This window comes from Salmo salar, chromosome ssa04 (assembly GCF_905237065.1).
Source record: "Salmo salar chromosome ssa04, Ssal_v3.1, whole genome shotgun sequence".
NCBI classification, from domain to species: domain Eukaryota; kingdom Metazoa; phylum Chordata; class Actinopteri; order Salmoniformes; family Salmonidae; genus Salmo; species Salmo salar.
In genome coordinates, this window is record NC_059445.1 from 51689545 (window position 1) to 51704738 (window position 15194).

Genomic DNA, 15194 nt, shown 5'->3' on the forward strand with positions numbered 1-15194 from the left:
CTTTCAATAAAAACTCATAAAATATAGAGGTGCAAGTATTCCATATTATTATACATCTTGTGCTATTAAATTGATGATCTGTTATTTCAAATAAAAATAAAAATATCGTTCTTCTCTTTCATAATGTTAATTAACCAGATCAATTCATGTTTTATTGAATGCCTAAATCTGGCTTCCCAGAGGATTAGAATAAGAGAAGGAGATATTACAGTATGCTCGCTTCAGTTACGAGCGTCGTTTCCACTAGGCTGCGCTTGCTTGTATGATGGAGGCGTGAGCAACGACAAAGACGCGAGGGAAACATGGGCGAGAGGGAGAGAAAGAGGAGGGAGATAAAGTGAACGTTCGTCTGATGAGGGGGAGGGGGAGAGGGAGAGGGAGGGGGAGCTCTCAAGCGCTTGTGTGACTCACAGATGGGGTGGTAGCAGTCTAGAAAGAGAATGCGTGGACCGCACGGTGCGACTGGGAAATAAACCCACAGACGCCACTACATGCCTTCTCTTTAGGATAGTATGAGATGAATTGGTGAGAGGGTCGCGGACGGTGCCACCAGAATCGTGCAGCAGCCTGGCATTAATGACAAACAAGGGAGCTATTCGAGCGCAGAACACAACAAGCACCAACCGCAGAGGAATGTGTATAACTCTATCCGACTCGAATCAAGCCACCCAGAAAATAACGTAGTCTCGGATCCGTTGGACCTCCTTCGTCGTTCTTATAAAACAGAAAAACGGATTACAGAACCAAACATTTGAGAATTTTGTGCTTGTTGGAGCGTTTCTTTTGTCAGGCGAGACCTGAAAAACTTCTACAATGGCTCTGGTCATGGAGCCTGTGAGCAAGTGGAGTTCGAGTCAAGTGGTGGACTGGATGAAAGGTACGCCACGGTTTCAAGATGTGCATTAGATGTTGCCAATCAACCTGCACACAAAATGCTGGGAAATATATATTCTCTGGACTCAAGTATAACGGCACCAAATGCGCCTAACTCCGATCAATAAACAGTGCGAGGCTAGTGCCATCACTGGCGACTAGGTGAAACAAAAACACCTGCTGGACCTCAGAAATAACGTATTAAATTATAATGGCAACAAATTGATAATCTATTATATTATATTATTTACTATGTGGGCTCGCTATACCACTAATGGAATTCAAATTTCAATTGAAATGTGGGCTGTGGAATTGGCAGTGATATAGACTTGGACCTGAGAAAATCTCAAAGCACTGGTGGATGAGTTGGTTTATTGTTAATTGAAAGAGTTCTGTATGGAGGCAGTCTTTGCCTTTTAAATGGCATTTCAGATCGATCTGAATATTGCCATTATGGGAGAAATTATCCACTGAAATGAAGGCATTGGGATGAATGACACTGAAGGGAAAAAAAGTATTTACAATAAAACCTGTAGGTATTTGAAATTAAGCATTTGATGGTTCCGAATATGCAGAATATAATTAATGGAACAAACCGAAATGTCTATAAGAGAGACACTAATGTATCTAAAATGCCTTATTTAATTTCTGTGGATGTGGAGCTGAGATAGTTGTTTGATTCTCTGAGTCCCATCTAAGTGAAAGTCAAAGATGAGAGAATATATTACTAATAGCTATTACATCATCACTCTGGAGTGGATCTAGTGCATATACCAAATATTAACTACATCCAAAAATACTATTTCAGATCTGCAACACAGGTGGTGGTAATAATGCAGTAATAGTTATATCTTGGATGAAGATAATAAGATGGATGTGGTGCTACTTCGGGTGATTCATATGAGAGATGTATTGTGTGCGAGGCAATGGATGAAGGTTGGCGGTAGGCCCATGTTGCTTTGGAGAGATGCTCAACCAGATGGTGGTAGTGCCCTATGTGCTTTTGAGCCACTGTGGCCTGCGGTAACTGCAGTTGGTAAGCCTATCTTTAACACTCACTAGGCTCCCTGGGCCCAGAAGTTGTGGCTGGGCCAGCTCTCTGAGATCCAAGCTCAATTTCTTTCAGTCCTCATCACCTTCCCACTGGGAACACGCTGGTTGAATCAACGTTGTTTCCACGTCATTTCAATAAAATTAAGTTGTACCAATGTGGAATAGACGTTGAATGGACTTCTGTGCCCGGTGGGTCTCCATCTCTTCCAATATGCAATCTCTTTCACTTCTCTCCATCAGCTCTGAATATCATCATTATTATCCTTTTACTCTCTCTTCTGCCATTCCCTTTTACTCTCTCTTCTGCCATTCCCTTTTACTCTTCCATTACATCCCTCTAATCCTCCTATTCCTCTTGTCTTTCCGAGCAAAAACACACACACACACACACACACACACACACACACACACACACACACACACACACACACACACACACACACACACACACACACACACACACACACACACACACACACACACCACCTCAAATAGACGTTTTTCACCTCCCATCCTCTTCTTCCAATAGGAATTGTATGAACTACTGACTCCAGTTTAGAATTAAGTGGAGCGGTAACACTTAATACATTTCTCAGACGTGTTTAGATAATGTAGGCCAAAAGGCATGCATATTCATGTAGGGGGGCATGCATATTCATTTGAGAGAGGGTATGTTTTCTGTCCATTCTATGTTATTGTTTACATTAATTGTGTGTTGCTGTCATGTGTTTTGTGTGTATCACATGCCTGTGTATGTCTGTTTTCATATATGTCGTTATTACTGTGTAATGTGTTGTTTGTCTCTGCTGAGCAGAGTACTCATGTGGAGGATTCTAACCTCGCAGTGATGCTCCAACCACTTGTTCATTTACTTATTCACGCCTCCACTGCCTCAAAACACACTCACTCAAAGATTCAGTCAATCTCCAAACGTACACAACAGCTCAGCTGGCTGACTGAGACAGACACACTCGTGCCTGACTGGTGGGATCAGACACAAAGTAGTTCATGAGTTCAGTACAAGAGTACATAGTAGTCAAGGTGTCAGTGTGTGTGTGTGTGTGTGTGTGTGTGTGTGTGTGTGTGTGTGTGTGTGTGTGTGTGTGTGTGTGTGTGTGTGTGTGTGTGGATAGGCATGTATGTGCATTTGCCTGGAAAGACAAGAGGAATAGGAGGATTAGAGGGATGTAATGGAAGAGTAAAAGGGAATGTCTGAAGAGAGAGTAAAAGGGACTGGCAGAAGAGAGAGTAAAAGGATAATAATGATGATATTCAGAGCTGATGGAGAGAAGATATTGCATACTGGAAGAGATGGAGAGGAGATGAGGACTGGAAGAAACTGAGCTTGGATCTCAGAGAGCGGGCCCTACAGTGGCCCAGCCACATCTGATGAGTGGAGCTGAGACAAGTTCTAGGCCCAGAGCCTAGTAATGGGGATGTGAAGTGAGGGATGGAGGAAGACGCCACAGTCACAAAGGAAAGGAAATGGAGTTTGTGTGATCTTGTCTCGGATCCATTCTTATACTCCCTGTCGCAAGGGCCCACAGCATCTCCACCTCATCATTACCATTCAGAGGTTCCATTATTAGCATAGGGTTCAGTGATGTCACCTGAGGCCAAATAGGAGCACCCAGTGACCTTCCCATAATGTCACTTTGCATCCTCCTGGCGCTGTCCAAGCGCTCTACTCTCTAAGCACCGACAAAGACCTGAGAAACCCCTCCACTTATGGAAAGTAGTACTTTAAATGAAGGGTGAACTGTGTATTTTGCACATATAATTTATTTGCAAATGTATTGCATTTTAAACCAGGGGTTGGAACGTTCTGAACAGAACCACTATTGTTTTTGTTTCATTCCACTGTTCCGACCAGCAAATAAAGTTCTGAACCGTTTTTAACCCTCAAAAAGTACCGGTTTATATTGTTCCTTTCTGTTCCTTTTTTAACATGTGAAATATATATATATTTTCAATTAGCTCATTAAATTACTTCACCAACCAGTGCAGATAGAGCAGGCAAGCTAGTTGATTACATGCGTGATGGACAGACAAGTGTAGCCTATGGCACAAGATGCCACTGAAAAATGCCTGGAATGTAAAATAATGTTATTAACTGGTTCCCATGCTTTTAAAATAATGTTTCTGTTCTAGAACAGTATGGATAACTTTTGTTCCAGGTTCCGTTTCTGTTCCTTGAAAAATGTTGTTCTTTTCCAGCTTTCGGTTCTGTTCCCTGAACCGGTTCCAACCCCTGGTTTAGAAAGCTGCAAATACTTGGCTAATGTTCAAGCTAAGGGTTTTATGAAAATAGTTTTTTTTAATCTTAAATTTGTTATTTTCACACACAACACCTGCCATACATTTGTGCTAAAGGCAATTACTGAGATGATTGTCAAGCTATCTAAGCTGTAATGCACTGCCCTAGCAGAATCATGTCGAAAATTAGACCAATTTCCTCACTTGTGTTGCATAACATTGCATGCATTTGATGTTTGAATATTATTATGTGATTAAAAAACATGAGCTGGCGCACACCCAGAAAAATGAGTTTGTGTGGAGGTGCTGACTAACGGCGAATAAACTTCAAACTATCAAAATAAAGAGAGTCACACACTGGCCCTGAGGAAGGCACAGTGATGCTGAAACGTTGGTAAATACCCATTCAATTGCTGGTTAATACATGGTGTGTGCGACTTTCTTTATTTTGATAGTTTATTGAATATTATTATGTGCCATATGATGGGTATGTGAGTGTGTGTATGTATAGACTATAGAGTATGTGTGTGCACATTTACAGCATGTTTCTCTGGTTAAAGTGTGTTTATCGTCTTACACTTTGAGTGTGGGTGTGTGTGTGTGTGTTTTGATCTGACTGGCTGGCACCCTGCCCATGTCTCTTGACATTGATCAATGATGTAGATTAGCATAGTGCCCCTCCCCTACAAAGCCAACACAATAATGTACCACAGCACTAAACACAACTTACTCACCGCAGCCTCAATTACTAGCGGATTAATAGTCTCTTAATCAGATGTCTCATCTCTCTCTGTGTCTCTCTGGGTGCTCTTCCCAGTCAGGGTGGCTGTCTGTCTCATCCATTGGTCTCATCACAAAGAATAGCTCTGTTTGTTTAGGGAGGCCAGGCCAGTTGATTAAGGGGGAATTTCTCTGCAAAGTGGGGGGAAGCTAGGCTAGTTTGTTATAGAAGGGTTGCTCTGCCCATTTAGAATGACAAAGCCCATCTCTGAATTGAGGTGTAATATAGGTGTTTAAAGGACAAATACCTATTTGTCCTTTAGAACAGATTACTGTGTTTATGTAGGGAGATAGCTCTGTTATCTGGAGAGGCAGAGCATTCATACTTTAGACAATGTCCCTGCTTGTTTTGGTGGGAAGACGTTAGAAGGGTCTTTTCTATCTCTCTACCTTTTCACTTACATGTTTAGTTACAGTATTGTTGTCTTGTTGTCTTGCAGGAGCCACTACTCCAAACCCCACTGCATGGTTTCTATAGCAACATGGGGATTTCTTCATTGACAAATGCGTCTTGATTAACTGGGTAAAGAGGCTGATTTGTTAAGCCCTTAAATTGTATGCAAAGCCATGGAACTCTCCTCTTTCTGCTTCTCCATCATTTCTCTGCCAGTTGAACTTGAGCCGAATGCTTCATTAGGTCCAGGCCCGAGAACACACTGAGATTGAATCAAAAGGAGGAGATGAGGGCTCCACAGCCTTCTTTGTGGGAGGCTGACTGAGGGAGGAGAAAGGAGAGAAAGAGTGTGGGAGAGTGGATGAGAGTGGATGAGGGAGAGATTGAGAAACACTGAGACAGAGAGATGAGGAAAATTGAGCTGCTGTGCTCTGGACCAAAACACACAACCTGACTGGTTCTGCTTTCTCTCCACATGTATGTGTGTTTACATGTGTTTGTGTGTGTGTGTGTGTGTTATATGTGTTTATATGTGTATCGGTATCTTAGCCAATGTGAGGACAATGTCACCATCCATGAAGAGCGGGGGGGGGGGGGTTTCCATGACAACACAAAGCTCTGCCAAGTAGGTCTGCTACTATTTGAGACAACAGTCCTTGAGATGAGATCCATGATGTGTGTGGTGTGTGTGTGTGTGTGTGTGTGTGTGTGTGTGTGTGTGTGTGTGTGTGTGTGCGTGCGTGTGTGTGTGTGTGTGTGTGTGTGTGTGTGTGTGTGTGTGTGTGTGTGTGTGTGTGTGTGTGTGTGTGTGTGTGTGTGTGTGTGTGTGTGTGTGTGTGTGTGTGTGTGTGTGTGTGTGTGTGTGTGTGAGACAGCAGTCTGTGTCAGTGCAGGAGCGAATGTGTGTGTCTGTGTGAGTGTTGAGTCCAGATTTAGTCAGACAGTGACAGATAGCGTTTGTACAGCTGTGAATGAAAGCGTTCAGAGATAATGACAGAGATGGTGCTATCGCTGTGTTTGTATGCCAGTGGGATAGGAGGATCATTTTGAACAGCTCCTCTGTTCAAACTGGAGAGGGAAGGATGGAAGGATGGAAGGAGGGAAGGATGGAAGGAGGGAAGGATGGAAGGATGGAAGGAGGGAAGGATGGAAGGAGGGAAGGAGGGAAGGATGGAAGGATGGAAGGAGGGAAGGATGGAAAGATGGTACTGTGTTTCAAGTGGGTTTAGTATGGGGCTAAATGTTTGCTCATGAAAGACCTGTGTCAACTGTTGGTTATGAGTGGACTGTAAGTGTGCAGTAAATGTGAGAGTGTTTGAATGTGTCATGGTCTTAATAAAGATATTATACTTTTTGTTTAGTTCTTTGTGTGGAAAGAACTACACAATAATAGTAGGACGGTTGTATGTAATGGTATGCGTAGGGGTTATGCGTATGTAATGGTATGTGGAAAGGGTTGGTTGTTTGTGGGTTGTACATACCACTGTAATTTGTTGGACATGTGTGGAGGTCTGTGTGACGTGGTTGATTAAAGCTTGGTGAGTCTGTGTGTGTATATCTGTTCAGCGATGCCCAGAAAGGCACTATGTTCATATCTGAGATCTCTGTTTGTCCGTTTTCGTTAAACCAAGCACTGGCACACACTCACAGGCTGCAGTTTCAAAGCCCAGAAATGAGAGACACAAACACACACACACACACACTCTCACACACACACACACAGTCAGAGATAGAGAGAGAGTGGGGGGGGAGACAGACAAGGTGGAGCGATAGAGTCACTGTAAACCCCTCAGGACTGCAGAGCTGAACTGATAAGAGTGAGTTTCTTCACACAGCCCTGACCAGATAACATAACATCTTCACACACAATATTTAGACTGATGCCTGTGAGAGACAGGTTGTTGGAGCTTACATCTGAAACACACTGCCTGCATTGGTCTTGGTAATAATCTGGATAGATGGAGTTGATACCAAGATTATTGTTACTTAAATGTTGTCTCTCAAAATAATATGCTATATATGCTATTTCTCAATTATACATGAATCAATACTTGTGTATGAAGTAGTAGCAGATAGCAGCAGAGAGGAGTAAGCCAATACAAATCTGTTTACCTGAATATATCTCTATGTAATGAGAGTTTTCACCGTGTCATTTCCTCCTCTCCCTCCAGGGCTGGATGACTGTCTGCTGCAGTACATTAAGACGTTTGAGAGAGAGAAGGTAGGAGGAGACCAGCTGCTTCGTATCACCCACCAGGAGCTGGAGGACCTGGGAGTGTCCCGCATCGGACACCAGGAGCTCATCCTGGAGGCTGTGGACCTACTCTGTGCCCTGGTGAGTCCTCCATCCCTTTCACTCAGTCATTTCATTCCCCTCCAGAGCAGGGGTCTTCAACCTTTTCTTGCCCAGGGACTCCCATCATATGTTACCACACTTATTTTTTCACGTCTTGTCTTATCATCAGGTGAATGATAATGGCAAGGCGAAGTAATCAGCATTTATTTTTAAAATTAATAGATATGGTAGAACGTTTTTCACTATTTTGACCTCCCCACATTATAATTGGAAGATAAAGTGTAAACTCTCAACTGCCTATTAGCTAGAAAGTTAACTCCAAACACATTTGCACTAAAATAGCAGCTGTTTAACTGGTTAAACAAAGGTTAGCCATGTTTTTGCAAAAATGATTTACCAAGTCAAGAAAGCTTACCACCAACCAGTAGAACTTGCCACACTAGTAGCCTATTCACGGGGGCTTTTTCAAAGTCTATGTCATATACTCCAGTGATTGTAATTTGCTCAATATTAGGAGTTGAGAATCATTGAGGACCGATGAACCCACCAAAGAGTGTGACTCAAGTCAGGAAGTCAGAGAACCATCCAGAGACCAACTCAAAAAGTCTAGGTCTAGGCTTAATCTGTGTCCGGGAAACCAACCCCTTATTTTTTGGCCATAGTGAAGACCCCTTTTTAGAGAGGTCAGACAGGCAGCTGGCGTAGGGCTTAACTGTAAGAGTCTTTACAGTTTAGGAGTGAAGTGCTGGGATATGTTAACCTCTCTGGGCTAGGTGGCACCAAATCGTCCCACCTACGTAACAGCCAGTGCAATCCCGTGGCGCGTTATTCAAAAAACCTTAGAAATGCAAAAACTTCAATTTTTCAAACATATGACTATTTTACACCATTTTAAAGATAAGACTCTCGTTAATCTAACCACACTGTCCGATTTCAAAAAGGCTTTACAACGAAAGCAAAACATTAGATTATGTCAGCAGAGTACCCAGCCAGAAATAATCAGACACCCATTTTTCAAGCTAGCATATAATGTCACATAAACCCAAACCACAGCTAAATGTAGCACTAACCTTTGATGATCTTCATCAGATGACAACCCTAGGACATTATGTTATACAATACATGCATGTTTTGTTCAATCAAGTTCATATTTATATCAAAAACCAGCTTTTTACATTAGCATGTGACTAGCATGTGACTAGCATTCCCACCGAACACTGCCGGTGAATTTACTAAATTTCTCACGATAAACGTTCACAAAAAGCATAACAATTATTTTAAGAATTATAGATACAAAACTCCTCTATGCACTCGATATGTCCGATTTTAAAATAGCTTTTCGGTGAAAGCACATTTTGCAATATTCTCAGTAGATAGCCCGGCATCACAGGGCTAGCTATTTAGACACCCAGCAAGTTTAGCACTCATCAAAGTCAGATTTACTATAAGAAAAATGTTATTACCTTTGCTGTCTTCGTCAGAATGCACTCCCAGGACTTCTACTTCAATAACAAATGTTGGTTTGGTCCAAAATAATCCATCGTTATATCCAAACAGCGGCGTTTTGTTCGTGCGTTCAAGACACTGTCCGAAAGGGTAAATAAGGGTTACGAGCATGGCGCAATTCGTGACAAAAAAATTCTAAATATCCTATTACCGTACTTCGAAGCATGTCAACCGCTGTTTCAAATCCATTTTTATGCCATTTTTCTCGTAAAAAAGCGATAATATTCCGACCGGGAATCTGCATTTAGGTAAACAGACGAAAAAAAATAAAGCATTCGGTCGACTCGGGCACGCGCCTAAGCCCACAGTACTCTGAGCGGCCACATGCCAAACGCGATAAAGTGTTTCAGCCAGAGCCTGCCTCGATATCGTTCAGCTTTTTCCCGGGCTCTGAGAGCCTATGGGAGCCGTAGGAAGTGTCACGTTAGAGCAAAGATCCTAAATCTTCAATAAAAACAGCCTAGATGAAACACATCTTGTCAGACAGGCCACTTCCTGCATGGAATCTTCTCAGGTTTTGGCCTGCCATATGAGTTCTGTTATACTCACAGACACCATTCAAACAGTTTTAGAAACTTTAGGATGTTTTCTATCCAAAGCCAATAATTATATGCATATTGTAGTTACTGGGCAGGAGTAGTAACCAGATTAAATCGGGTATGTTTTTTATTCGGCTGTGTCAATACTGCCCCCTAGCCCTAACAGGTTAAAGCATTTCTGCGCTGACAGCATTTCAGACTCTTGTTCCATCGTGTATGTTTTGTTTGTCTGACGTCTGTGTCCATTTTAGGACATTCTATCATTCAGTATTCCCTTTAGGTTGGATTTTCTTTCTGATTATTGATAATTAGTTGTTGACATATTCACGGTTGGCTAATATCTGTTTTAGGCTGACAGTGTTGTGACAGATCAGGTAATTGCCCTGTTTGTCAGTTAATTTCCCTTGTTCCATCTGTATGCTGGAGGGATAGTCACTCACAGAAAATAAACATTGATAATCACTGATAATCCCCTGGACTAATTTTCTATTCTCTCTGCCACCCCACACATACTGTACAGACACAATCACACCACCCCAAACACACAACACAATCACACCACCCCAAACACACAACACAATCACACCACCCCAAACACACAACACAATCACACCAACCCAAACACACAACACAATCACACCACCCCAAACACACAACACAATCATACCACCCCAAACACACAACACAATCATACCAGCTTCTAGGGTGGTTTGGGTGGGTGTGACACATGCATGATAAAGAACGATGACCAACAGAAAATAAAGATATAGAGAAAAAGGGGAGATAGAGGATGAGAGAGAAGAGAGAGGATCCGAGTAAAGATTGAGTGGGTGAGATTGATGGGAATAAAGGGAAACGAGTAAGGCGGGATATCTATTTAACTAACTATTTAGCAGTCTTATGGCTTGGGGGCAGAAGCTGTTCAGGTTCCTGTTGGTTCCAGACTTGGTGACTTGGTACCATTTGCCAAGCGGTAGTAGAGAGAACAGTCTATGACTTGGGTGGCTGGAGTCTTTGACAATTTTTAGGTCCTTCCTCTGACACCGCCTTGTACAGAGATCCTGGATGACAGGGAGCTCGGCCCTAGTGATGTAGTGGGCCGTACGAACTCTCTCTGTAGCGCCTTGCGGTCGGATGCCAAGCAGTTGCCATACCAAGCAGTGATGCAGCCAGTCAAGATGCTCTCAATGATGCAGTTGTAGAACTTTTTGAGGATCTGAGGGCCCATGCTGAACCTTTTCAGCCTCCTGAGGGAGATGAGGCATTGTCATGCCCTCTTCACGACTGTGTTGGTGAGTGGACCATGATAATTCCTTAGTGATGTGGACACAGAGGAACTTGAAGCTCTCAACCGGCTACACTACAGCCCCATCAATGTGCATGAGGGTGTGTTCGGTCCTCTGTTTCCTGTAGTCTACTATCAGCTCTTTTGTCTTGCTGATGTTGAGGGAGAGGTTGTTGTCCTGACACCACACTGCCAGGTCTCTGAAGTCCTTGTAGGCTGTCTCATAGACTGTTCTCTCTGCTACCACATGGCAAGCGGTACAGATGCACCAAATCTGGAACCAACAGGACCCTGGACAGCTTCTACTCCCAAGCCATAAGACTGTTAAATAGTTAGTTAATTAGATAACAAATACAGTTGAAGTCGGAAGTTTACATACACCTTAGCCAAATAAATGTAAACTCAGTTTTTCACAATTCCTGACTTTTAATCCTAGTAAAAGTTCCCTGTCTTAGGTCAGTTAGGATCACCACTTTATTTTAAGAATGTGAAATGTCAGAATAATAGTAGAGAGAATGATTTATTTCAGCTTTTATTTCTTTCATCACATTCCCAGTGGGTCAGAAGCTTACTTACACTCAATTAGTATTTGGTAGCATTTCCTTTAAATTGTTTAACTTGGGTCAAACGTTTCGGGTAGCCTTCCACAAGCTTCCCACAATAAGTTGGGTGAATTTTGGCCCATTCCTCCTGACAGAGCTGGTGTCACTGAGTCAGGTTTGTAGGCCTCCTTGCTCGCACACTCTTTTTCAGTTCTGCCCACACATTTTCTATAGGAGGGAGGTCAGGGCTTTATGAAGGCCACTCCAATACCTTGACTTTGTTTTTCCTTAAGCCATTTTGCCACAACTTTGGAAGTATGCTTGTGGTCATTGTCCAGTTGCAAGACCCATTTGCGATCAAGCTTTAACTTCCTGACTGATGTCTTGAGATGTTGCTTCAATATATCCACATAATTTCCCTTCCTCATGTTGCCATCTATTTTGTGAACTGCTCCAGTCCCTCCTGCAGCAAAGCACCCCCACAACATCATGCTGCCACCCCCGTGCTTCACGGTTGGGATGGTGTTCTTCAGCTTGCAAGCTCCCCCTTTTTCCTCCACACATAACGATGGTCATTATGACCAAACAGTTATATTTTTGTTTCATCAGACCAGAGGACATTTCTCCAAAAAGTACGATCTTTGTCCCCATGTGCAGTTGCAAACCAGATTGTTTATGGCGGTTTTGGAGCAGTGGCTTCTTCCTTGCTGAGCGGCCTTTTAGGTTATGTCGATATAGGACTCGTTTTACTGTGGATATAGATACTTTTGTACCTGTTTCCTCCAGCATCTTCACAAGGTCCTTTACTGTTGTTCTGGTATTGATTTGCACTATTCGCACCATAGTACGTTCATCTCTAGGAGACAGAACGCGTCTCCTTCCTGAGCGGTATGACGGCTGCGTGGTCCCATGGTGTTTATACTTGCGTACTATTGTTTGTACAGATGAACGTGGTACCTTCAGGCGTTTGGAAATTGCTCCCAAGGATGAACCAGACTTGTGGAGGTCTACAATTTATTTTCTGAGGTCTTGGCTGATTTCTTTAGATTTTTCCATGACATCAAGCAAAGAGGCACTGAGTTTGAAGGTAGGCCTTGAAATACATCCACTGGTACACCTCCAATTCACTCAAATTATGTCAATGAGCCTATCAGAAGCTTCTAAAGCCATAACATACTTTTCTGGAATTTTCCAAGCTGTTTAAAGGCACAGTCAACTTAGTGTATGTAAACCTCTGACCCACTGGAATTGTGATACAGTGAATTATAAGTGAAATAATCTGTCTGTAAACAATTGTTGGAAAAATGACTTGTGTCATGCACAAAGTAGATGTCCTAACCGACTTGCCAAAACTATGGTTTGTTAACATGAAATGTGTGGAGTGGTTGAAAAACGAGTTTTAATGACTCCAACCTAAGTGTAGGTAAACTTCCGACGTCAACTCTAGTTACCCGGGCTATTTGCATTGACCCTTTTTGCACAAACTCTTCTGGCTCATCACATACGCTGTTGTTACTGTTTATTATGCACTTAGTGTACAAAACATTAAGACCAGGTGAATTCAGGTGAAATCTATGATCCACTTCATAGATCCATGTTAAATCCACTTCAATCAGTTTAGATGAAGGGGAGGAGACAGGTTAAAGAAGGATTTTTAAGCCTTGAGACATGGATTGTGTGCCATTCAGAGGGTGAATGGGCAAGACAAAATATTGAAATGCCTTTGATCGGGGTATGGTACTGTAGTAGGTGCCAGGCACCCCGGTTTGTGTCAAGAATTGCAACACTGCTGTGTTTTTCACACTCAACAATTTCCTGTGTGTATCAAGAATGGTCCACCACCCAAAGGACATCCAGCCAACTTGACACATCTGTGAGAAGCATTGGAGTCAACATGGGCCAGCATCCATGTGGAACGCTTTCGACACCTTGTAGAGTCCATGCCCCAATGAATTGAGGCTTTTCTGAGGGAAAAAGAGAGGGGTTCAATTCAATATTAGGAAGGTTCCTAATGTTTGGTATACTCAGAGTATATCCTGTTACTTAGTCACTTTGTCCCTACCTATATGTACATATCTACCTCAATTACCTCGTACCCCTGCACATCGACTCGGTACTGGTACCCTGTGTATATAGCCAAGTTATCTTTACTCATTGTGTAGTTATTCCTTGTGTTATTATTTTTCTTTTTTTTATTATTATTTATTATTATTTTTTAATAATTATTTTTGTCTCTGCATTGTTGGGAAGGGCCCGTAAATAAGCATTTCACTGTTAGTTATCACCTGTTGTTTACAAAGCATGTTTATTTGATGGTGAGAGGGAAGGAGTGATGAGAGAGAGAGGAGGGGATAGAGCAAGGAGGGGATAGAGAGAGAGGAGGGGATATATAGAGAGAGGAGGGGATATAGAGAGATAGGATTAAATAGAGAGAGAGAGAGAGAGAGAGAGAGAGAGAGGAGGGGCTAGAGAGAGGGAGGGGATAGAGAGGGAGAGGAGGGGATAGAGAGAGAGGAGGGAATAGAGCGAGAGAGAGAGAGAGAGGAGGGGCTAGAGAGAGGGAGGGGATAGAGAGAGAGAGGAGGGAATAGAGAGAGAGAGGAGGGGCTAGAGAGAGAGAGGGGATAGAGAGAGAGAGGAGGGAATAGAGAGAGAGGAGGGGCTAGAGAGAGGGAGGGGATAGAGAGAGAGAGGAGGGAATAGAGAGAGAGGGAGGGGATAGAGAGAGAGGAGGGGATAGAGAGAGAGGGGGGAGGGGATAGAGAGAGGAGGAGGGGATAGAGAGAGAGAGAGAGAAGATGGAATAGAGAGAGGAGGGAATGGAGAGAGAGAGAGGAGGGGATAGAGAGAGAGGAAGGGATAGAGAGAGGAGGGGATAGACAGAGAGAGGGGGGGAGGGGATAGAGAGAGGAGGAGGGGATAGAGAGAGGAAGGGATAGAGAGAGAGATGGGGAGGGGATAGGGAGAGAGGAGGGGATAGAGAGAGAGAGGGGGGAGGGGATAGGGAGAGGAGGAGGGGATAGAGAGAGGAAGGGATAGAGAGAGAGAGAGAGAGAGAGAGAGAGAGAAGATGGAATAGAGAGAGAGGAGGGGATAGAGAGAGGAAGGGATAGAGTGAGGAGGGGATAGACAGAGAGAGGGGGAGGGGATAGAGAGAGGAGGGGATAAAGAGAGAGGGGGGGAGGGGATAGAGAGAGGAGGAGGGGATAGAGAGAGGAAGGGATAGAGAGAGAGAGAGAGAAGATGGAATAGAGAGAGAGGAGGGGATAGAGAGAGGAAGGGATAGAGAGAGGAAGGGATAGAGAGAGGAGGGGATAGAGAGAGGAGGGGATAGAGAGAGGAGGGGATAGAGAGAGGAGGGGATAGAGAGAGGAAGGGATAGAGAGAGGAGGGGATAGAGAGAGGAAGGGATAGAGAGAGGAGGGGATAGAGAGAGGAGGGGATAGAGAGAGGAGGGGATAGAGAGAGGAAGGGATAGAGAGAGGGGATAGAGAGAGGAAGGGATAGAGAGAGGAGGGGATAGAGAGAGGAGGGGATAGAGAGAGGAGGGGATAGAGAGAGGAGGGGATAGAGAGAGGAAGGGATAGAGAGAGGAGGGGATAGAGAGAGGAGGGGATAGAGAGAGGAGGGGATAGAGAGAGAAGATGGAATAGAGAGAGGAGGGGATAGA

At 43.5% G+C, this 15194-nt stretch overlaps 1 protein-coding gene across 7 annotated transcripts in view; it reads left to right on the forward strand.

Annotated features, from left to right (window-relative positions):
• The first annotated feature begins 268 nt into the window (after positions 1-268).
• LOC106603396 (connector enhancer of kinase suppressor of ras 2) overlaps positions 269-15194 on the forward strand; it is a 50077-nt gene continuing 35151 nt past the window's right edge. For 4 of the 7 annotated variants that reach the window (XM_014197029.2, XM_014197033.2, XM_014197032.2 and 1 more), the window contains exons 1-2: positions 270-877; positions 7528-7691. In XM_014197029.2, the coding sequence (XP_014052504.1) occupies positions 814-877; positions 7528-7691 (228 nt within the window). In that variant the 5' untranslated portion in view covers positions 270-813. Of the gene's footprint in view, positions 878-7527; positions 7692-15194 lie in introns of all 7 variants that reach the window. The other 3 variants (XM_014197031.2, XM_045717079.1, XM_014197030.2) reach the window with 2 other exon arrangements.